The sequence below is a fragment of the Opisthocomus hoazin genome, chromosome 3 (assembly GCF_030867145.1).
Source record: "Opisthocomus hoazin isolate bOpiHoa1 chromosome 3, bOpiHoa1.hap1, whole genome shotgun sequence".
NCBI lineage: Eukaryota > Metazoa > Chordata > Aves > Opisthocomiformes > Opisthocomidae > Opisthocomus > Opisthocomus hoazin.
Genome location: NC_134416.1, coordinates 49,341,621 through 49,367,008, shown reverse-complemented (window position 1 = coordinate 49,367,008; position 25,388 = coordinate 49,341,621). Strand labels below are relative to the sequence as shown.

At 40.9% G+C, this 25,388-nt stretch overlaps 1 protein-coding gene across 1 annotated transcript in view; it reads left to right on the top strand.

Moving 5' to 3' along the window:
* The window catches only part of SPIDR (scaffold protein involved in DNA repair), a 206,881-nt gene that overhangs the window by 128,090 nt on the left and 53,403 nt on the right, over window positions 1–25,388 (top strand). The window contains exons 9-10 of the mRNA XM_075416192.1: window positions 7,220–7,430; window positions 9,260–9,510. Of these exons, the coding sequence (XP_075272307.1) occupies window positions 7,220–7,430; window positions 9,260–9,510 (462 nt within the window). The remainder of the gene's footprint in view (window positions 1–7,219; window positions 7,431–9,259; window positions 9,511–25,388) is intronic.

Below are 25,388 nucleotides of genomic sequence, written 5' to 3'. Positions count from 1 at the left end.
AAGAACTTTCACTAGATGCGTACGCTTTTTTTTGTAGTCTTCCTCAAACATCTGTTGTCTGCTGCTGTAGCTAGAGTATGAGGTAGGTGGGCCTCTGATCTCACACCAGTGCAGCCATTTTGGTTATCTCTAACGTTCACCGCGAGTTTTAATATTATGTCACTTTGCAGTTTGCTTGCTTCCCTTTTTTTTGCCTTTCAGAGTCCCTCTAATATATCCCTGGACTTTCTGGTGGCTCCAGCCGTCCTCTCTCAGCCACCTTAAACTCTACGTGCAGTTTAGCACTGGGAGCAGAGAGAAGTTGTCTGAGTAATGAGCTCGTGGCCAGTCAGACACAAGTTGATATATGGGGTAAACACACAGACTGGAATTCTTTCATAACATCTTGATTATGAAAAGATAGCCACGATATTTATATCTTCCCAGTTACTTGTAACACCCTCATACTGTGGGGGGGTGAGTGTTTTTGTTTTGTTATTAAAGCAGCTTTCTCATTCAATGCTTTATTGCATGGAGGTTTTTTACCAATAGAACTTTAAATCCTTTAAAAATTGCTTTGTCCCCAACTTATGCACTAGGTAGTAAAAAAGTCCCAGCATGACAGTTGGAGCAGATTTTCAGCAATTTCTCTCAACAGTATTTGCTCAATAAGCTCAAGAGGTTGTTTTCGTGCCAGTTTGTGCATAAGTGCAGCCTGTGAGTGGAATTTTATGTTTGGTGGTGCCAAAGGTTAAGCTTTGCCAAATTGTGGTCCAGAATGCTAGAAATTTCAGGTGCTTTCTTCGTTGCCGAAGCGAGTGGCTGGAGAGCTTTGAGAAACTTCCTTACTTTCCAGTCTCGGTAAAGCCTGGTATTACAGTAATTTCCTGGAGGTGGAGGAGATTTGCTGTGATATCCATCTGTGCTTTCCTACATCAGAAGACCTGTACATCCTCTTCAGTTAGCACACGCTGCACCTCCCTGCAGAGGTGAGAGCGCTGGGTGTGTGATATAATAGTGCATGATGTTAACCACAAGCTTTTTATAGCAGAGCTCTTCTTAAATGTGAAAATTTCCATGCAACTTTTTTTCATGCTACAGGGTGTCACATTTCAAAAGGCAGTACTATGGCAAGCCAGTGGTTAGTTTCTATGATTACTTCGAAATTAGTAAAATGATATAGTGATAAAAATATTGGCTTTGTGCGCAGTAGTTTCTTGCTGGAGTGATTTCTTAGGTTTACAAACAATTTTTGCTGAATATTACAATATTATTTTGCAGTAAGAACTTATGCTACAATAGAGAAGATTTTTTTTTTTCATTCCTTGTGTTGTTTTACTGATTTCCTTAGACTTTGCTTTTCACTTAAGGTTGAATGACAAATGGTAACAGATTGGGTTATAACAATAATACATTTAATAGCTATATATTCTTTTCTCTATGTTTTGTATTCACGGAATGAGTCCTCAGACAAAATATTGTTCCGATAGGGAAACAAAAGAAGTGTCTATCAGTTCACAAATAAAATGCATCAGATTCTAGAAGTAGATATTTTAAACATAGCTTGAGTAGCTCTTTATTGTTGCATCACCTGCAAAGCTGCTATTCTGAGGTGCTGAAGCTGCATTTGATTGGAAACCTGATGCAGCTGAGAATTGTATGTTTGACATGTAAGACTCTGGATATTGGTCTAGATGGTTAATACTGTTTCTTCATGGAGAAAAAAGTATAATCTGCCTTGAGAACTTGTCTCACAATAATCTGTTGCTTTAAATAAGGTAGTTTCAAAGAAAGAGATACGAGCTGATTTTTGTTTTCTATCTTTGAGGTTGGGTCAGGGGAAGAAACTTTGCATCATGAAAGTGTGAGTTCACAAACCATATTCATACAGATTGTTCAAGCGATAGTAAATGACACTGATGGAGGCTTACATGCGAGTGGTGAGATTACACACTCACGGATGAAAATTCTGTGTTTGGGCAATCTCTAGGCGTGGCAGAAGGCAGATCTGTTCCAAATGGCTTTTCGGTTTGGGCTACACATTGGGAATATAGTTACTGTCCTTGGGTGGTGTGTGGGCAGAGATCTGTCTGGATTGGTGGGTGTTAAACCTTCTTTACGCAGAAATCGTTGTTCTGAGACATGAAATTAGCCTGTTTCATAATTACAATGCATGTTGTAGGTCGTTGAAATGTTAAAGAATGTCCAGTTAATGCAATGGACCCTTCAAAAAATGCTCCAGGCATTTTACACTTTGTAAAAGAAAAGGAAAAAAAGCCCAATAAAATACCCAGGGACAGCAAACAAAAAAGATATGTTCTCTAATTTGAAGTGATCCAGAGTCATCTCGAGTTCATGAACCAGCAGCGCCGTTTGATGTCAGCAGAACTGAGCGGAAGTGTGTGGTTTGTGAGCTAGCTGCTGCCATAGAGTCACAACTTCTCGCTGGCTGAGCCTGTGGATGGGCTGCGTGGGGCAGACCACAGTGCAAACCTGCCGGCTGTTCGGCAGCAGGATTAAGACCCTGCCTCAAGCTGAAACTTCAGCTACTTTATACCATGCTGTGCTGTAAGTTCCTGCGGTGTTTTGTATCTGGAACGGTGATAGACCACAATTAACAGAGAAGTAGGCAAGGACATCTCCTGCTTCTACTCTGCCAGATAGCCATTTCATCATAGCAGGGAGGAAGAGAAAAAGCAAGCTACGCCCTTGAGGAGAGAATCAAGCTGCTGCTGGAAAAGAAAAAAAAATAACATTATTGCCTCATGTTCCTTCAGCATGTGACCAATTACGGCAACTGCTGATTGCCTACATACCAGGAAAAAAAATGCCCTGTAGTATAAAGAGTTCACAGTCTCTACTTCAGGTCATTACAAACAACCTTTCCTCTAAAGGCAGTTATTAAGGAAGTCGACGGCTAATCCAACATTTAAATATACTTTGCTGAGCAAGAAGAAAATCAGAGTGCAAAGGAGGCATGAGACGGTGTTTCTTTTTTTTTTTGAAGTCTGTAGTGAACTTGATTTTCTTTTTCTTTCCATTGTCTCTGATTTGCTGAACGAGATGATGTCTCATCATTTGGAAATAAGCTTTTACATACAGTGAAGCAGATGGAAAAGAAGAAATTTAAGAGAGGTCACAGAAGACTTGAAATGCCCATTTAACACTATGTCTGTTAAGAGGATGCTACAGAATGTACTCTGTATCCTACTGAGTAGGGATACTTCTGGCTGTAGAGAATCTGCAGCTGGAACAGATACAGAAGGTTGAGGTGATCAGTTACGGTGTCTCATGCACAAGGGCAACACAGGCAGCTCAGGACCGCAGGGATTGCTTGGGGAAGTGATTTTTTTTTTTTCTCCCAACTGTTCCAGCTTAATAGGCTTTCTTTGCCCTAGTCTGTATCTTTCAAGCAGAAAAAAAGAATTAAGGTAGAGGGGTGTGTGTGTGTTTCTAACGTGGTTGCCTTTGTTGCAAAGAGAACACTATACAAGAGAGCAATATACAGTGGCAATGCAGAGTTTACTGCCATGATGATGATCTAAACTCCCATCCTGCAGAGCTTGTTTGAGCTGAGCAATACTAGGAATAGTTTCTGGGATAAGACAGAGTTTTCATTCAATTAATTCATATTATATTAATAATTCTATTCTTCATATTGAAAAACATATATATATAAACACTTGATAATAATATATATATCATTATTATATATTAGAGAGAATAGACATTATTTTATATATTCTATATATTTATATGAATATATAAATATAAAATATTTCCATTTAGTGATCCACCTGTACAAAAATAGTGAGCTTATTACAAACTTTTTTCTTATTTCTTGAATTTCAGTTGGTTATTATTTCCATTTATTGCTGATCCTTTTTATTTCCTATTGGGAGGAATCCGTCTATTGAGAAATAGGGAAAATTTAAGTAGACTGTTGTGATTATTCTTCTGACCTAGCTGAAGAGGTACTGCTAAGTCTGTGGACACCTGTGCAGGTCTGAAATAAATGATTCATTAAATAAAGTGGTTTTAGTGAACTAATTGCAGGTAAGAAATGGGGGGGCTTCTGAAAGTGTGTATGTCCCTTTTTTGCTTTTTGGAACTGCCAAGTAGCCATTAATGTATGCATTACCTGTGTGAAAATATGATCCAAACTGAGCCAAGAGAGCCCTTCGTGGTTATAAAAGTACTTGAGGCATGGGATGCATATGCATAGCAAAACCATATACACGTAATTTGGGTATCAGTCAAACCTACCTGCCTTAAAAAAAGAATAAAGCTGATCACATATCTGCACAGGAAAATAAAAATAAAACCATAAACCTCAGAGTTCCTGCGAATGATTTGCTGCTAACGTCAGTGTTTTTTTAGAGAATGAGATGATTTAGATCAAGCAAACATTCTTCTGACATTAGTGACGTAACAGTCTCATGTTCAGAGAGATTTCCTGTTTACTCTGGGTCTGAACACAGACGTCTCAAGAAAGTAGGTGCTAAAATTTTCATTCCACATCTGCATATAAAGACAGCCCAAACTTTTCTGAGATCTGCAGCAAACTTCATATACATTTTTCTTCTTCAGGAAGAAGGGGGTAGTGACAGTTTAAGAATTTCGTTAAGATCAGAGATGTCTTGGTTTGCTGACCAAGCTAATCCCTCAGTTTTGATCCCGTAATGCAGAAAATTACCAGGCAGTGTCATTTTGGCAGCCTTGTGAGCTACTGTCGTGCTCTTTTAACTGGGACCTTAGTGAGCAAATTCACCTGGAGTCGAGGGACTGAGTGTCCCTTGGGGCTGAACTACTGCTCACGTCGATCTGGAGAGTTTATAGATGGCAGTAAGGCATTGTGGTGAAGTTTGGTACTTTGTTTTATGCCGCAACTTTTCACGAATTTTCTACTGCAATTCATAACTTCTGTGAGTGTTCACAGAAAGGCAGTACATCTTTTTTATAATTTGTGTGTGTGATTCATGGTTTTAAATCGCAAGCTTAGTTTTAAATGTGTAGATTTTTCCTAAAAGGCAGAGATCATTTTCCTGTTGCATTATTTTCCTAATTATAAAAAAAAATGAGGATTATATTTAATAACTTGCTGCAAGTCTTCCTATTCTTCTGAAAATATGTGTGCATAAATTGCCATTTAGATATCCACTCTTGAGGCAGTGAAGGAATCTGTTATGAAAGAGACCATGGTCAAGATCTTGTAAGGACCGAGATCAGAAAGAAGTATTGTGGACTGAGATCAGAAATAAGTATTTTTGAGAGGGATTTGTTTCGGTTTGGTTTGTTTTTTTAACTTCTTATGCTGGCATTTTGAAGAATAATGTCATACATGCAAAAACTTTCTCCATCCCCGTAAAACAACTGTTGAACAGTCTGGAGGCTGAAGTCCTGAAGTTACTTCTGAACTCTGGTCAGCTCAGCTTTGTTGCCAAGGCAGGAGGCCTTGTTTCACTCCCAAGCGATACAAATCTAACAATATAAAAACACAGCCTGCAGTAAAGTCACAAAGTTAATTTTGTTTCTGTTTTGATGGTCTCTAGAAAATGAGATTACTGATTGTTTTTGTTAGCTGACTTCATTAGATTTGTATCCTGTGAGTACAAAAAGCGTATTTCTAACTGTATGATTGTGATACTAGCATATGAAAAAATCCCAACATTGAGACATAGAGTCATAGAATCATAGAAAGTTTTGGGTTGGAAGGGACCCCTAGAGGTCATCTAGTCCAACCCCCCCGCAGCGAGCAGGGACACCGCTAACTAGATCAGGTTGCTCAGAGACCTGTCCAACCTGGTCTTGAATGTTTCCAGGGATGGGGCCTCCACTACCTCTCTGGGCAACCCGTTCCAGTGTTTCACCACCCTCATTGTAAAGAATTTCTTCCTTATATCCAGCCTAAACCTACCCTGTTTTAGTTTAAAACCATTACCCCTCGTCCTGTCACTACTGTCTCTGCTAAAAAGATTGTCCCCATCTTTCCTATAGGCTCCCTTTAAGTACTGAAAGGCTGCAATCAGGTCTCCCCGCAGCCTTCTCTTCTCCAGGCTGAACAAGCCCAACTCTCTCAGCCTGTCCTCATAGGAGAGGTGCTCCAGCCCTCGGATCATTTTTGTAGCCCTCCTTTGGACCCGCTCCAACAGTTCCATGTCCTTCTTGTGCTGAGGGCTCCAGAGCTGAACGCAGTACTCCAGGTGAGGTCTCACCAGAGCAGAGTAGAGGGGCAGAATCACCTCTCTCGACCTGCTGGCCATGCTTCTCTTGATGCAGCCCAGGACACGGTTGGCCCTCTGGGCTGCCAGCGCACATTGCCGGCTCATGTCCAGCCTTTCGTCTATCAGTACCCCCAAGTCTCTCTCAGCAGGGCTGCTCTTGATCCTTTCATCCCCCAGCCTGTATTGATAGCGGGGATTACCCCGACCCAGGTGTAGGACCTTGCACTTGACCTTGTTGAACCTCATGAGGTTCACACAGGCCCACCTCTCCAAAGATTCTGCAACCATTGCCTGAATCTACTATGCAAGAAATTGCTGCATGTGAAGCATTTTGGGAATTTATGTCGTCACTAGAAACCAAAACTGGGTCTTGGAGACCACATTTATGACAGCAGCAGACACACAGGCAAAATAATATGCGGCATATCGTTGGAAAACCATAAGATTTTGCTTTTAGAAAAAGAGAAGAGAGAGCGGAAGGAACAGCTTGCTGCTGAATGCAGCGAGAATGAATTCGGGCGGGTGGGAAGCACTCACCAGGGAGGGATGTCCTGGTCTGCAGGGGCCAGGCTGGGTCCAGCAGAGCCAGCGCTCTGAATTAATGCAGGGTGGGATTAATAATCTTTCCTTCATGGCTTTTACCTCAGTAACTGCATGCAGGGGTTCCTAGTGCTCTTGGTTCTGTGCTGACAGCGCGGAAACACTGAGTAGAGTTTGTGTGAAGCCAGATGGGGTTCACGGGGCTCGTCAGCTCCACCAGCTTCCAGATGTAAGTTGTCCCTGGATGCAGCGGAGCTCCACTCGGCCATGGCTATGCCTGAGCTCACAGGGCTGATCCAAGCTGAAGGTGTCTATGGGGTGGTTTGTTTGCAGTTTGGATAACACACCTTTGAGTGTTTCAGTGGTAACTATAGAAAAAAGGGGAGAGAAATACAACAAAACACACATTTTAAAATAGTGCTTATCAGTAGTTTAACTTGCGATGGATTTGATGCCACTTAAATTATTTTTTCCAGGCAAAAACTGCTTCTCAAAAAAGCCGATGTTCCTGTTATCATGAATACATATTTTAGTCAGAAGGTGCTTCTCAGTGAACATTCAGAAACAAGAGAGAAGACATACGATCTTACCAAGATGCTTATTAGGAAGAATATTGTATCTTTGGCACAGACGTTCAGACTAGATGACCTTGATGATGGGTTACACCAGGAATCTTCAGATAATCAGGTAAGGTCCATTTGGTTCACAGTTTAGCACTTAGTAAGAAGTTGGTGAGCAAATGTTTGGAAATCATAACAAAAACAAAAATTCTAGATTACTGACCTGTTCGGTTTCCCCTTTCACTCAGCCAAGGCTGAATAATATGCAGTGTTTATTTTAATAGTATTTTCTTAATGGAGGCTTTTGGCCCAACCCGTTGCAGAACTGCTGTGAGGTTATTTTGCTGAAGTCTCACTACTGTGCTAAATAGTAATTGTAGCTTGTTTTTTTCATTGATTTTTTACTTATGCTTTATAGCTGAATAGCTAAGCTTTATTTGAAAGAAAATCTATTTTCTCGCTCGAGATATTATTTTAAATAAACATTCCCTTTTCCCACTCCTGTTTCTTAACTCATTTCCTAACTGATCCTGTCCTTTCTTTAAAGCATCAATTGGTAACACTACCCCCCCCTTTCCCAACCCTTCAATTTGTTTTCTTTTCTATTTTGACTTTGTTTGTATTAAAATGCCTACTGACTGTGCATGTCTCTAGCTGTGGTTGTACAAGCTGAGGTATTTTAAGGGATCTGGTTTTCTGATAGTCTGTGCCAGCACTTTCTGAAAGTAAGGCACTTGTAAAGGCTCTGTATTGGCCACCCAAAATCATTCCTAATACTCAATATTTCAGAATTTTTGCCCTACAAGTTTGATGGACACAGAGTGTCAGCATTTTGTATTTGCTTTATATATAATTCCCATTGTAGACCTGGGAATGAAAAAATTACATAAATCCTAATCTCATTTCTTGCTTCATCTTTACCTTGTAAAACTCTTCTATTGTGGTATTCAAAAACCAGAACAATTTACTTGTTCCCCTCCTGGTTCCCAGTAAACAAAACCACTTCATTTAAAACTCAGTAGACAAGTTTTACTGCAAGTGCTTTGTAAAGGCATAGTGTTGTACCACTATTTCTGTTAAATACTGCAAAGTCCCCTTCTCTCCTGGTGGATAATACTTATGGCACCATCTGTAATACTCTGAAAACCTTTCTTGGCACCCAGCTTTTTCTGAAAACAGGTTTCATTGTGAAAACAGAAATTTGGCTCGTGCTGGGAATGAGCCTATCTATGTAGACCGTGTTAGTTTATACTTGCATAGAACTTTTACTAAAAGGTATTTATCTAAAAATTAGAATTAATGAAATTACTCGTTTAGATTAAGGCAAAATGTTGCATAATTTTATTAATAAAATTTATTTTGAAAGTTTAGAAGATTTTTTCATAAAACATGTTTTGGAAGTAGTGAAAGAATAAATTAAGGTTTGTACCTTTAAAGTTTTATACTTTTCATTAATCATCTAATTATTTTACGATGAAATGTGTATGTCTGAGGACCAATTTGCTGTTCTATAAAACTAGACACCTGTTCATTTTAATCTTAAATCTGAAAGTCCAGCAACATTCAAGATAGATCTTACACCTTTTTTAGAAGAGGAAGGAAAGAACATCAAAGTAGTAAAAAATGAAACTCAGTTCAAAAGGGAGAATCATAAATACTAATATCAGTTCTGTTTTCCTGCTGGTGTTACCCTCATCTTTCATGGATTGAGTTAGCTCAGTCCACATCACCAGTTAAATACAGGAAAGCACTGTGTGCTCAACTCTCTTGAGTGTTCATTAAAAATCCACAATAAATACTGGCCATTAGTCTGTAAGTTAGTTTAGGTGCAGTAATTATTTTGAAACAGATTTCGCACTTCTTGCAGTGATTTTTCATGCTGAAGTTTTATTCTTTAGCACTACGTTGTTTCAAGGTCCGGAGAAATGCTTCTATTAATGGGTTTTCCTTCACCAGGTTGCTTGTGCTCCACATATCCATAACAACTGTGATTCGAAACAGCATCCCTTACCATGGAGTGCTGTCAATGATTCTCTGCTTGAAATGGTGGAAAGCCAGGGAGCAGTGGGATGGAGAGAAGCGCAGGTACGAGTCGTTATCCAGAGGGTGTACTCTTTGCCTGCAAGAGAAGGTCACAGAAGCCACGTTCAAGGAAACAAGCCTCTTTGTGCAACATCCATCATAAATTTAGATCCACCAAATGTTCGGTGAGTAATAAGATGCATGGGAATTTTCCTGTTGAGGCTGTGATATATGAGAAACCAAAGAGGAGGGAGTTTGGAAATGTCACTCTTAGTCGTCAGCTCACAGGGAATAAGCATGCTCAGCAAGGCACAGGGCTCTTAATAGAAGTCGTGTAGTTTTTTAAGAGGTATAGTGTGACACAGAAGTAGTCCTGCCCAGAAGAGGGAAGAATCTGTCTACAGTTCATGTCATCAACAGATGACAGAAAGATTGAAAATGAATTAGTGGGAAGTTAATTTGAAACCAGTGATGATCATCGACATCTTATACTGTTCCTTGAGTTTCACAGAATAACTGTTACTTCCCATTTACCTATTTCAGTCTCCAGTATGCTCTGCAAGTATGTTATGCTCATAGAGTGGTCTTTTGAAACAAAAGAGAAATACACAGAGAGATGGAGAAACGAAAGGCTTTTCTAAAATGGGCACTTTGCACAGATGCCATTGCAGAAGCATAGGTGTACATGTGCAAACTTGCATTGTGAAGCCAATGGAAAAAGCTCCTGTTGACTTCTGGAAATCTGGAGGTCACAGCAGTTCAGCTCCTCTGCAGTAAAAAGTGATCTGGTGTCAAAACATTAACGCCAATGCAGTAATCTTATACTCAAAACCCATGGAGCAGACAGCTTTAGACCAGTGGCTTTATCGTTTTCTGTTTCAGTCTTTGGATCTTAACAGTGGTCTGTTTTAGGTATAGGGAATCAAGAATGGGACCTTGTTTTCTTACGTGCAAAATATACACCAGACAGAGTTTTCCTTCTGACCAGTACTGAACAGTTCAGTACATTCCTTCTTGTATGATCCTCAAGGTTTGAGACCAAAGACCGATTTCAAAGTCTTTCTCAGAAACTCTGGGTCTGAGATCACTATGTCTGTTATTGAATTTCCTTCCTTTGGTTTTGCACTAACTTTTGGTTCATGCTGGCTTAAAATTTTAGAAGGTAAGATACATTTGATTTTGTTTTCACTCAGGAAGCTTATTACAATGAGTTACAGTGGCAGACCTTATATAGAGCTTCTAGGTTCAGCCTTTCAGGACTTTAGGAGACCTATCTTCCTGCAGAGTTTAGGACCTGAATGGAGATGTGCAATTAGTTTAAAAGGTCCCATTGAGAACTCTCCAGATATAATTTGCAATAGTGTTTGAAGGGATTCTTAAAAGCTTTGAAGAATTTGAGTTCCTCTAAGCCACCCTGCTGGTGGGTAGTAGCATCCTCAGAGGTCCTTCTTCCTGAGCTTTTGAAATCCTGGAATTCTCCCAATTCTTGCTACCTTGTAAGCCACTGGATAATTCACAGCACTCATTGATAAATAAAATTCCTCCGGGAGGAATTCGGGAAGATTGTTCTTTCTTAAAATGCAAGCTCAGTCATCACCCACGGGAAAGGAATTATCAAAATACTTGTCCCCAGTATTTTTTAAAAGCTCCTTTACATAGAATAGTTACATTGACCTTAACTTGCATTATTTTTTCAAAAGTAATCAGTACATCTTGTTGTGTGAACTCAATGCTTTATATTTAGTTCATTCTTGCTATAATACGTATTTTTGAAAAAGTGAGAGGAAAAGTACTTTGCCAGCCCCACATCAAGATGTGATTTTGAGGACAGTATTCCTCCGTGTAGATTTTCTTGCAGAAGGCTACATTTGATCAATAAGTCAGGGCAGCTGACAGTCTATTATTGAAGCTGATTTTTAACAACATCAATTCTAGCAGCGTTCAAATGATAATAGCGTCTCTGTATTTCCTTTCCAACTTTTAACCAAAAGTATACTTGACTTGTAGTCACACAATTTGGGGTAGTTAACCTGCCTGAATCCACACCCTTCGCAGGAATGGAATGAAAGAAAGCAGAAATCTCAGATTGCACTTCTTATGTCAAACTTGAAATAGAAATCAAATAAAAAATGAGAGTCCGCTGCGTCCGAGTACATGGTGTAGCTGGGTGTTCTCACGTGCAGTTGTTAAACTGGCTTCCTGGAAGTTCCTCAACTTCTATAGATGTCCCAGCTCAGAAAATAGCTTGGTGGTTGGCATTCGCAGCTATCAGACTGTCTTTTGGATCCTGAAGGGAAAAATCAACCCACTTTCTCCTTTGCAAAGCAGAGAAGGAACACTTCTTTTAAAGTCTGAGGAATGGAAAACACCTCATACTGCTTTATCAGCTGCTATTTCCATGGCTGATTAGCATCCACATGAGACTTTTCTCCTCTATCAAAAATGTCTGTGTCTGTCACCTGATAGTGAGCAAAAGGGTTCAATGCCCTCTGGCAGTCCTTTGAACCAGCTGATGGCTCATTCTTTTGTAATTAAAAAAAAAAATCTTTTTTTCTAGGTAAGCTTCTTTTTGTAAAATAAAACTGCCATGAAAGCACATTTGTATTTTACGAGGCAAGATGAGTTAGATAATTCATTATTTTGTAAACAAAAGTTTCTACTTCGATATCAAGGTAGATTAATAGCTAATTGATTTGTAATTTAGACAGGCTGTTTTATTGTACATCTTCTTTTGTAGCGCTCCACAATAACCTAGATGATGTTGCCACAGGGAAGCATAAAAAATACAGTAAGTTGAAAAGAGGCATGAAATTAAATGTGGAACAGGGGAAGTGATGCATTTTGTTCAAGGCATCCAGTTTCTAGAAAGAGACTGGCAAAATGTGAGAGAAACCTCTGTTTTCATTGTAAGGAAATGGATTCATTTAATTAGTTAAAACTAACACCAGTAAAGCATAGAAATTACAGTAATGCCTATATGCATCTAGCTTTTATTGTTCATAAATACACATATCTAGAATACAGCCTGTTACTGATAGATAAATGAATACAGCTGATGGGTTTAAGTCTGCTGAACTGAAGTATCTAAAGCATTTTCTGAGGACGCTGAGAAATCATTACAATGTGACTGAGAAGTTCTTCAGCTTCTGTCATACGTAAATTGGTCCCATGTTCCCTGCATGATTGTCAAATCATTTGCCTTTCCCTCCTTGTAATTAACTGCTCTCGCAAATAGACTTTTCTTGCTGAAGGAGTTTCATGGGGGGGGGGAAAAGAAGAAAATATGACTCGCTGTGACTGTCTGCCCATTTCCAGCATTCCTGGCATACTTTTTGCTGCCTTTTCCACTCTGATGAGAGAGATACTTTTGCTAATGACACAACACATGTTTGTCTAAACTAAATTATTTTGGCTCTTTTTGAAAAAGCCCTGGCTTACACGTAGGAGGATTCCAAAGAGACTCCTGTCAACCTGAGGAGCTCACTGGCTCTGAGGTGTCTGACTCACTGCGTCGGCCTTGTACTTTGTGTTCCTGGGATAAAGCAGTGTATAATTTGGATTTTGCTCTTGCCAGTTTCTGTTTGTTTTGAGCGGGCCACGTGAGTTCAGTAAAAAATAGAGCTGGTCAGTTTTATGCCTTAGAGGACAGAGCTGCTGGTGTGGTAGTCGGTGAAACTAGAATAGACACATTTTTAGGACTATTAGGCAGTTAAACTGGGCAGAGTGCTCAGAAGATTTGGGTGAGGAGGCTGGGCAGCAAAGGGTGTTGTCTATGAAGAAGGAAAAGCTAACTCTGCTAATATAAAACAGTGATAGCTATAGCTGTGAATCCACATTTTAAAAATCTTTGTGGATGGCTAGAGAAATTTTCCATTCGCCTCTCTTGGCATACGTTTTGACCTACTTCCTACCTGAACGTTTGCAGTCTAGCCTGCCATAACTTTCTATGCCAAGAACAAAGGAAAGACAGTACATTTACTTTAAAAAATAATGTGATCTGCCTCTGTGCACTAGTCATCAATACTTCTTTTGGTTTTGCTCTTTGTTTTTTTTTCCGTGTGCCAGATCTTAGAGCAGTGGAAAGGCCTGCTATCGTGCAAGCAGGACCCTTGGGGAGCAGAAGAAGAGCCGAGGATTTGTTTGAGTGGCTGGAAGAAATGGAAGTGTGGGGAATGTCATATTTCTCTTTCTGAGCAGGCCCCCAGAAACATGATAGTCAGTTACTGGGATTCATTGTGCTCTAGCAAGTTGTTGCAAGTTTCTGAGTAGTCTGTTCCTACGTAATTCTGTGTAAAACAGTTTTATTGGCAAATGGTAATCCTGTAAAACTAATTCATTTCAAAGTTGGATTTCCTTTTTTCGTCTCTTCATCTAATGATCTTTGCTGTTTATCTTAACACAAATCTAGTCAATGGGTTAACCTGTCTGGCAGCATGCACAACTAGAAGTTGAGTATCAGGTGCTGCAACTAGCATTCCAAGTAGGTGGACAAATACATTAAAAGGTCACCCTTCTGGTACAGAAAACCTAGCTAAAATTTTATAAAGCATATTGAAATAAACAATAACAACAAAAAAAACCAACCCTGGAGGTCTTCTTATTTGAAAAGAGCCCAGATTGGAAAGGACTGTCGTAAAAGATCCGTGTTCACAGATGCTAACATCTGTCAGAATGTTTTTTGTGGCTCACTTAAATCTGTTTACAGCATTCCATTTGTTTCTTGTGTTTTTTTTTCAACAAAACATTTTAAATGGAATGGTCATAAATGCAAGTTTTTAAAAATTGCATTATGTTTCTGGGATGTGATTTTTCAAGTGGGAAATAAACAGGAAATAGGTAACTGAAGTGCAGTAGAGAGCACTCCACAAGCTAGAAGTTTTCTCTGATTTCCCCTTTTCAGATCCTTCTCAGAAGTGAAGATACAGGCTTTTAATATTCTTGCAAAGTAGTCTAATTGCTACTTGACAGACTTGTAACAGTTCTCCTAACAGCTGTGGTTCAAGGTCTAGTAACCTGTTTCTGCTTTGAAGTCTCTCTTCTGTTTTTTTTTTTTCTTTTCTTTTTTATTCACAGTTAAGACTCCCTGACACTTGGATTATTCCCTTTTGCCTCCACCCTGCTCTATTTGTAGTTATCAAACTGAAGTAGGAACAAAAGACTGTTGGAAAAACAGCTTTGGTATCACATTGTCCAGCTGAGACATTAAATTGTATTATATATTTAACACTGTAGCTTCCCCGTGCTGTTGCCCAGATAGCCCTGAAAGTCTGTTTTCTCTGCTGCTGCAGATGGATAGATGGAACTTGGGCTTCTTCCAGTGCCACTGAAGTACAACAATTTGTTAATTTGACATTACCGTTTATTTTTCAGTGCTAAATATTTACATAATCTTATTCTGTCCAAGGGCAAGGTGAAAGCACTGTTATCTGATATACTCTGTACAAAGAAAAAAATAGACCCCTCAACATACACCACCATTTTTCAGCCCTGCACCAGGAATAGGCAATTAAACATTTTGTTGTGGTTCTAAAATATATCGGGGCAGTGCTAAAAGCTGCTGATACAGATAAGAGTCTCAAGAAGACAGTAGCCAGCATGGGCCACAAGTGTGACAGGGATTCAGTCTCTGTGGAAATCAAATGGGCAGGAACAGAAACCAACTGTCAGGTGGCCAACACTGTGTGTGCAGGCTTCTGTATGCATCTAGCAAAAAGGAGACACTGGTTGTTAGCTTACATTTCCTTCATACTCAGGTGCTTGAACTGATCAGTAAAGTGCCCATATGTTCACAGAAGATAGTCACACACACCCACCCCCCAAGCCTTTTGCTGGTCAAGAAGTAGGAACAGCTCTACTTACCAGAGTATTGCCCATGATAGAGAAATTGCAGAGATATGTAAATAACAGAGAGAGACAGATAAATGGTATGGAAGCATCATTAGGTGGAGTTGTGTATTCACCACCTTGTAACCATGCCTTTTCACACCTCCCACATCTGATGACTGCATGTGGGGCTTTAGAAAGCTGCGGAAGCTCTGTTGCACATGAACACCTCATTTCCCACTGCTGTCTCTTTTATGGCTGTACCCACCCAACTGATGGTTTTCAAGGCAATATGTAAATAGAGAGAATGGGAAGAGCGAGGTGGTCCCCTGTATGTTATCCTATAGTGGAGACCAGTCTAGGGAGTAGAAAGCGAACAATTTGAAAAGGTAATTTTCCCGCCCTAGAGCCACAATCAAGATATGTGCTATTGTACATTGTCTGGTTTAAACCAGGAATAGTAGTTTTCCAGCACCTGTTATTTGTCAAGAATTATTCTCAGGTGGCCTACGTAAAAGGTATGGAATCTTTCCCTTGGTTTTGACCTTTCTTCCCTTGAATTTTTGTATCTCAGTAAATCTTCCATGCGTGTTTTACACCTCTACCTTTCACTGGCTACGTGACTTCAGTCCTGACCTGGAGGAAGTGTTAAAGTTGCACTGGAGCTCTCTGAAACTTTTGTCAAAGCCAGATTGTGTCTGTGGGATTTGTTTTTCCTGCTACAATGGTACAGAAGGCAAGGACCATGAGCAGTGATATACGTTATAAATGCCTAGATGGGCACACGCTGAGCTAATAGCTGGGAGAGAAATTTAACCCCCTAAATGTTGCACATAATTTGTGTGCACCCTTGGCAGGCAAACACTCTTTGTATGCATAGCCTGAAGTGGCTGCATAGATCAGCAGATGTGCAAAGAAGCATCAGCATAGACTTAATACAATAGCAGGTTTCCAAAATGGAAGATTCTTAGAAATAACATTTTGTCATCAGCTTTGTAAAAGCTTCTGTTTGGACATAACAAATCAATGCTCCTTGGAAAGGTGTTACAAACATACTCTTACTCTCTGGGGAAGAAGGAGGTCTTTTTTCCCAAAAAGTATTGAGTCAGAAAAACACTGTCCTTTGTGGTTTTAGAATTATGGGCACACTCTAGCAGTTAAGACAGGGCAGACTTTGAAAGGGACAGTATTGCTGGACATAGGCCTGTACATCTGTATCTTAAGCTTTTATGCACTTTCTTTTATAGAATACAAAAGATTAAGATACAGCAAACAATACAAATAAAATAAAGTTCCTCAGAGAAGACGATCTTAATTAGTTCTTTCAGTAAGCATTGTGTTTTAAAATTGGTATATAACTTATAAATGCACTTAACAAAGTTATCTTATACTCACGTGCCAGTCCTGACTGGCTGCAGTGCCTGCTGGTTTTGTTCCATTTCTTGCAGCCAAAAGCAATCAGCAGCATCACACTGGGTAGAGGTCTGCTACAGGCTGTGCTGAAATCCTCAAACTCATTTCAGTTAATGCCTCAACTGCCTCTTTGGCTAAAGGGGACTTCACAGGGTTTGGAGAAGAACATACTCCTCAAACAAGAAAAGTGATGAAAGTCAGTGTGAGCTCTTCTGGACAACCTGCTTTACAAGTGCTTAAGGCTAGGACTGAACGCAAAATGTATTTCAGAGGTTTCACGTTTAAATGGACCAAGAATGATGTCATGAAGTTGCAGAGTGTAGTTTTTGGTCATGTTTGTGTTGTGGGCTGTGTTTCATTCAGTATGACATGATAACAGGATTTTTATATACATATTTTAAAAATTATTTCTCTGTTTCAGTGTTTTTCCAGCTTTGGCATTCTTACTTTTGGTGGTATGCCAGTCATTGAGAAGGATCTCACAGATCCTGCTGTTTTGGAGGTGCTAATGTGAGCCATCAGGCAGTTACCACCAGCCAGCTGTAAATACCTCTGTGCAGCTGTTTACTCCAGCTCTGAGGCACCCACTGATCTGTGCAGCTAGAGGTGCAAGGGCTACATCTGAAATCTGACTTCATGTGGCCACCTGAGAGTGGGATGAGGGTACTGATTGCTCCCAGTAGCCTTCTTTGTGTCTGCAGCAGTGGAAGGAAGGAGGCAAGCATGGAAGTGAAAGCAGCAGGCAGGGTCTCCCTGGCTTTGTGCTGGGTCCTCTGCCCAGGAAGATGTTGTCCACTGTCTTTCACGCACACTCGAATGTAGATAGCAGTTAAGAGCAAAATTCCAGTGCAAGACGCAGTGAAATCTTGAGAGTGTTTCCACTTCCCATGCATTTGTGCTGCAATTTGACACTTGGAACTTGTGCTGTTACTGCATGATCTCATCTTGTCTTCTCCTGTACAGCAGTGTCATCCTTACCAGGATGATGGCTTTAAGGAAATAATTATAAAAATTTAAAATGATTCCATATTTCTCAGTAGTTTCCCAACTATTCTAGACCAAGGGCAGCCACGTACTTACAAGTACCTGCCTGGCAGATGGGGTACAGTCCCTTCCACAACTGTGGAGTCGTGGTCCCAATTCAGCACATGCTGCAGGAACTCCACCAGCAAGAAGACATTCACTTCTGTTTCTGAGTGAGTGGACAGGGGAACTGCAAGGAACGCAGCATTATTGAGGTGGGATAACAGACTGCACTGGAGTCCCGGCTTCACAGAGGTGGGAAGTGTGCTTGGGGTTATTGAAGTAGAGTCCCAGGCAAGGGAGTGCATAGTAGGTCATGGGAGAAGTAATGCATGGAGCTGAGGTCCTCATATGAGGAATACGAGCGTGGTATTAAATACTGTTGTTTAATACCAAGGTATTAAAATACTGTTTTGTGCGAGTTACCTTTCTGTCTGCTCATTAATTTCCCCTGAGCCTGTGTGGTTCCTGCTCTGGACTTCCTCTCTGAGGCAGCAACTTTCCCCACTACGGAACTCAAGTACGATCTAGTCATGACAGCTACAGATGTTCTTGTCTTTGTCCTATAATGATGGGATTATGCATTTTCCCCTACCTCTAAAAAGAATGCCAAAATTTGTAAATTCTGTTTGACATGAGGAAAAATGTGCAAGGAAATCAATTTGATTGGAACAGCAAGTTATGTCACATCTTCAATATAGAGCTGTAAATTAACTGACCATAGTAACGTAATGTAAATGGGAAGTGGAAGAGCTAGTTAGCAAAAACATTCAGTGCCTAATCTTTGCAAAAATGTTTTTGATTTCTTTATTTCTATTCAATTGTTAGTGTGTATTTCTTTTGCAAGGGAACTGAAAACTGCCAAAATTTCTTGCTGCAGCCTGGGCTGTTTAGTCATGACTAAAAATATCTGTGATAGGAGCTCATCTATACCTTGGTGCTTCTGAGTATCCGAGTCGTCACCTGTATTTGGACTGTCAGGGTTTGGGCGAGAATTGTAGCAATAACGTCCTGAGAAAACAGGCATTTGAAGTGGATGCCTCAACAGTCAGGAAAGTCTGTGGTGCTCAGGCTGTTTGCGCTTCAGTGGTGTAAGTGGGGAGGGACTCTGCTAATGTCTTGGATTTGCAAGAAAGGAGTTGGAAATCAGGTTGTAAGCACCAAGTAGGAGGGGGAGAACTCCCTCCTAGAAAAGAGGTGTTGCCTTTAATTTGGAGGTTGTAACTTCAGCAAATTAACAAACTGCAATCGGCTAATTTATTTTTAAATGCTTGCCATCTTGGATAACATCTGTATGTTAGATGTAGGAAACTCCTGTGTAGCCAAACAGATTATATACTAACCTTCATTTGATTCCTGTTAAATACATAGAAGCTGGGTATGGGGGTGACTGACATGGCTGCAGTTGCTGTTTGGGTAGTGCAAATCAGAGGAAATTTGAAAAATAATGCATTAGACAAAATCATGAGAATGAAGAATCGTGATACTTGGAAATAAAAATTATTTTAAAATGTACTTTTGTGTGTTTCTAAGCTTTTTGGGTGAAGAACCCAAACTTTCGTCAGCCTCGTGTAAAGGATTTCCTCTTTAAAAATGAAAATGAAAAAAAGCAGGGTAGATTTCCTACTGGTGGGACTTCAGAAGCCGAGATTTTAAGATACACATCCAGTATTTTGATATGGAAAATAAATCTGAAAACAGGCAGAATTGTTATGTGCTGTATGTGCTTCTAAAACAAGGCTTCCCTTTTTGTCGTAAGGTGGACTAATGTTCAGACAACGCCGGCTTGTGACACTTGTTAGGAACCAGCAAACACAGGACTAGAAGGCGCTGTGATTAGCCTGGCAGAGTGGATTGCAAGCCAGCGTGCCTGACTGCCCAGCAAAGACCTGAAGGATTTGTGTCTGATTGAGCTCCCCTGCTGAAGAAATGCATAGAAACAGACACTGACAATGTAACTGTTCTCAGGAGAAAATGATTTTAAAATAGCAGATAAACAGTCCAATAGTCAAAGAATGACAAAGAATGCATGTGTGTGTGCATCAAGGTTGAGTAAAAATTGCTGGGTGTTGTAGCACTTCAGTATCCTTATGTTTTGGTCTGAATTTGTAACCCTGAACTTGAGAGCATCCCCTTTTCCATTAAATAGGTTTTTTTCTTTCCTTTTCTGTACACATACTGGACAAATCTGTCTTTTTTTCCTGCAGTTTTGTCTTATATTTGGTGCAATGAGAACATACATAAATCCTGTAGTAAGTTTTGAGAGCGCACAGAACTGAAGGATGAAGTGCTGTTTCTCTGCTCCGTGTGTGTCACTGTGTGCCTTATTTATTGTAACCAAATTCGCAGCAGCAGCACAGCAAAGCAAAGTGATGCTACAGCAAAGCACAGCAATCCGTCGTAAGAGTCGGGCTGCGTTCAGCTTCGGCGCGGACTGACGTTTGTGTGCCCACGGGTCAGTCCCTTGGCAGATCATTGTTTCCTTCCTTCGCCCGGGCCGTCAGTGAGAGCCCAGGGCTGGGGGTTGCGGGAGGATGGCCGGGCGAGGCGGGCGGCCACGTGGTTCGGCTCTCCCGCCGCGTCCCCCGCGCTCCGTGTGTCTCTGCACACGCTGTTCGGTAAACAAACTGCGGAGAACCAGAGCGAGCTGGTTCGGAGCAGCCAGTTCATTCACACAGACCGCTTGGAAAGTGATGCCTTTGCGCAGCCTTGACGTACAGGCTGAGGGAAGCGGAGAAGTCAGTATTTATGTTTTCATTAATGCTTTTTATAGCTGTGAGCCAGCTGTAGCTAGTTAACGTTAGCCTAGGACATCTATTAGCGTGCAGACCTCTTACGCAGGATAAAGGGCTTCTGATGGAAACAGAGTTGTTACTCATGGTACTCATGGCTGTGTGTTTACATGAAGGCTGTTTGTGCTGACATAGGATAGATATTAGAACAGCATGCGCCTTTTTAATGAACAAATTTTCCAGGATTCAAGCGGATTTTGTGTAAAATCTTCTAGTGTAGCAATTCATAAGATTTGCATCTTTAAAGGGCTTGTTACTTGTTTAGAAGCTGTCCTTTTAACTAATGCTTTGAGCTACGCAGATACAAAAAGTATTTTCTGTTTAGCTTTTAGGATGAGTCGGGAATAAGCAGTATTCCTGCCAGTCTTGAACACACCAGTTTGGACTGCTAAATTTTTTGCTGTGAATGATGTAAGTGGCTGGCAGTAGCTCAGGGTGAATTGGACCTAAGGGTTTGGCCCAGAGGAATTGATGGCTCAGCTATCCTTCTCTGGTTTCTCCCAGTTCTTGCTTTTTCTTTTTTTTTTTTTCCCCTGTTCTTCTGGAGGATAGTTAGTCAGAAGGGTATTTAAAAATAAATAACAAAAGCAACTGCAAAACAGAGAATGAGGAAGGCACAAGAAGTGCTGTTTTTAGAGCTGCAGTATGACAAGCAGCATGGTCTCTGGTATTTGCGTCAATAGGACACTTTCCCAGTCAGTGTTCCCCAAATGATTCTGACAGCTCTGCTCATCCAGGCAATAGCAGAGGCGCCTACAGAAGAAGTAGGAAATTTTGTCTATCCTCTGCTTTGCATTTCTGTAGAGGGTGTGGAATAAGCTTATTGCTAAGTTAGTCATTTTAATGGTTAAAGCTTTGGAATGGAAAGGTTCAGGACTAGCTTCACTCTCAAGTTTTCTTCGCCTGAGGAAGGTAAATTGCACTAAAAACCATCATTGCTATTTTTCTCCTTCCCAGGTCTTTTGCCTCTACTTGCAGTGTGCTTTACAGAGACTAGAGAAGATTCCTGAGCCATTGTAAAATGGTCTCAGCATGAATTTCCATTCCTCCTGTCTTTGTCGTGGCCCCACCGATTGTCAGTGATCAACTCTGCAAGTCCAGGGGAATTCAAAAAGTTCATTGTAAAAAGCTTTAGTTCGCCTTGTTAAGCCTAGCCTCCTCATGAAAACATTGATTACATCAGCCATCATCATGTCAGAATTATACCTTTATGGTTCACAAAGAGAAGCTTTATAACGCTGTTCTTTTTCATCTGCTCAACAGTATCTGTATGTGAAACTGCTGAGTAGCCCCAGATGCGAGTGTCAACTCACATGGTTGAACTATAGACTTACCAAGACAAAAACTCAGGTTATCTCCCAAAATTGAATCACTTCTAATCTCCTGTTCAGATAAATTTCCTCCACCCATCCATTTAGGTACACCACCCTTAATGATCCACTTGAAAAGAATGTGACAAGCTCTTGAAAGCCCTGTGAGACTGTGGAAGCACACAGCTCATGAATTATGCGTGTTCAGTGCCTACAGCTGTACCCTTGAAATACAGGTGGGAAAACTTGTATCAGCAGTACCTAGACTTCCCTACAGAGCATGTTCTGTGATTTGGCTCTGTATTACCCATACAAATGTGGGTCAAGGCTCAGTTCATTCCAATTTCGAAGTCAGCTAGTCTGTTGACGGCCGGAAGAATTATGTCTTACTCGGGCAAAGTCAAGGTTTGATGTGCTCATATTCTTCCTTTTAACGCAAACCAGCAAAGTTGTGCTGGAATGTTTTGCGCCATTTGGTAAACCTGCTGGAGACTTTGGTTCATTGTGATCTGATAGAAAATGTTTCTGTTCATATTTACTATTCTCCTAAATGCTTCATAAGCGGTTTTTATTGTGTACGTGGAAACGACCTATGCAGTGTCATCACGTGCTGGCCCTTGGGCTTGTTTTGAATTGACTGTTCTGCCATTCAGGGTCCTTTCTCATTTGTTCCTCATGCTCTTGTTACTGAAACTAAAACCTCTGCACAAGAACTTAGCTGGAGGAATGCGGAGAATTGGGAAAAGCAGTTTTATGCAGCAGAATTTTCCCACAAAGACGGCTGGGACAGTCAGCATTGTGCTGCTAGCTTTGCATATTGTGGACGTAGATCGGTGTATCACATACTGTGTTACAGGACCGTGTAGCCTAAAAAGCAATGTCTTTCTCCTCCAGACATTTAACAAAGATGTTTTTAGTGTTTTCTCAAAGTCCATGCTTCTGTGACATCTCATTTAATACAGCGAAATTTAACACAGCCAGATGTTGACCAACCAATCCCTTCCCTGAGTCATTTGTCTGTTCTCTGTAATTTATGGTTCTCGATAGTTTTTCCAACACGAAAAGAATGTGTTTGGAGGTGAGGAGGCATTTTTCACCTTGGCAGGGCACCTAGTTACAGCACAGATTTTCCTGTTCCTCAAATGCTGTAGTAGTGTAGGATAATACATAATTACGCCCTGCAGCCAAGTGAAATCTTTTCGGCCAAATCTGGCAGGAGTTTTTCCCTGATTTTTTTAATGTTTTTTTCTGATGGCTTGACGATGGTCTTTTTCTTGTGTGTTCTGTCCATAGCATCCTAATGAGGCACATGATATGTGGGAGGCATGGATAGGAGAGAGATAAAACTGCAGTTTCTGTCATCAGGCAGTACTGGGTTGACAGCTACTAATTTTATCTAATCTATTCACCATATACCTTACTCCTTATGCTGTGTAGTTGCCAGAAAACTCCCTTCTCTTGGCCACTTTGCAAAATAGATTAATGCGTCTTTTCTCTCTCTTTTATATATGTATTATGTTAGTACATTTCAGATCTCAGAAATAATCATATTGACTGTTTAAAAAAAATAGAGAGATGGTTCTGTTGGGGTACAGCTGTACAAATGAAAAGGATGCTGAAGAAGAGGCAGCTTTAAGGAGATACTAGGATGGGCAATCTGGTGGTGTGGTTGGGAGAGCCATCCAGACACACGACAACATTAATAAAGATAAGAGAGAGCAGAAGAAATTAACACCGATTTCTGTAGATTATTTATGTGGCCTATTGTTCTCCCCACGCACACAGACACACACTTGCTTCACCCATCTGTTAAAATTTGTGAAAGCATGTGAGCAGTCTAAGCAAACTGCCGCGTATCTCATGTGCCTAGTCTGATGGGGCATGAACATGATTAAAGTTTCTAGAGGTTGCTGTGATGTCATGTGTACCTTATGGCAGAAGAGTGAAAAAATTTCTGTTATTATTCATATGGTGCCATCTATCAGTAGCAGGTTTTCATTTCTATTTCTATGTGGAAATGCTGAGCTGAGTTAAGCTTCCAGACTAATCTGAATTGATGGTCTCTGCTAAAATATAAGTTACAGTGTCTGTAAACCAGTTGTCACTTCATGTTGAGCACTGTAAACTATCAAATGGAAACAGTCTTTATGTACCAGTGACTTCGACAATATCTTAGTTACTCCTTTTTTTCCCCCAGTTATCAGTGACCTTCAACCACCAGTTTCCTCCACCAGTCAAGTCCCATTTTCTGAATCCTCCACTTTTAAAATCTAAAAGCTCAGATGTTTTGTTTTCAGCAGTACCTCTTCTAGTGTATTTGAGCATGTTCTTGCAATTAGTCGAACTCACAGGTTTTCTTCATCCTGTTGTGAAGCAAGTATTGACTGACCAGGGCTTTCTAAGTGGGGAAGGAGAAGGGAAGATGAGATTGGAGGAGTGTTCCCATACTGGACGCTGTAGGCCAAGGATGAATGTACAGAAAGGTGTTGAAATCGTGGGAGAAGCCGCAGGCAGTAAGTGAGAGTAAAGGTCTTGCAGGGCAGCTTCCCATGGGAGCTGGCAGGATGGCGATATGTGAAAGATGTTGTAGGGTTAATTCTTTTAATGAGCAAGTGCTCAGCTACGCTTCCAGTCACCAGCTCTTCTGGCTTGCGTCTGCTAAACTGTCCAGTAGGTGAGTTGGAAAATAAAAAAGGCGTCCAAAGCAAGCTCTTTTTATTATGAAGTTATGACAATTTTGGTTTTCAACATAATGAGCTGCCCTGAAAATTGAGAGCCTTCAACCCATGCCCCCTCCCTTTCTCCACTGCCCCAGCAATGCAGAAAAATGCAGATAATCATAGTTTCCCTCTTTGCTGAAGGCTTACCTATATCCAGAATTCACAGGGAAATCAATGCCAAATATCTGGGGTGCACATTTAAACTCTGTTAATTTCCCACAGTAAAATTATTTTGTTATGTCCATCTGAAGGGATTTCAGTCTAGCTAAGGTTTAGTGCCAGAAAGTTTTTCAGCAATAGCTTGTCTAGTATTTTTCCCACTAAATGCTTCTTGAGTTGCCTTCCATCTTCTGCTTTTGGTCTAGGGACTAGGAGTTCTCTGTTCATATTTATAGCAGCAGCGCTCAAACTGGGTATCGCAGACTTCCTGCCAACCCCTCCGCTTCTGAGAGGCAGGAGAGAGGGAGGACGGCCAGACTGTGCTTGTGGAGGAGGCAGCGATGCCGATGCCGTTGGGGAGTGGAACAGAGGGGATGTTTGGGCGGCCACAGGGGAACGTGACCCCATAGGATACTGCTGCGCTTGCGGGGCTGGGCGTATGCACAGGCAGAGAGCAGGAGCCCAGAAAACATGTGGCTCCTGCTGTTGCTGAATCCCATCCTGCCAATTCTCCATGGAGGCCTCTAGTATGGGTTCAGAAGCTCCTGGCAGCCAAAGGCTCTCTGCATTGCTCATTTGTCCTTTGGCTAGAGCTTGCAGAGCACAGCCCATCAACAGCTTATCACATGCTCCGCTATTCCCCCTGAAGCTCTCCGGTAGCACATGCCCTTTCTCCTTTCCCCTACTTTGTGCACTGCTTAATTTGTGAGCTGCAATTTCAGAACACCCTACAGTTTGCTTGGCTTCTTACCGTGAGTGCATTCCCTTCCCAGAGAACTAAAAATCTATTATTTTTAAGACCTGACAATTAAGGTGATTACAA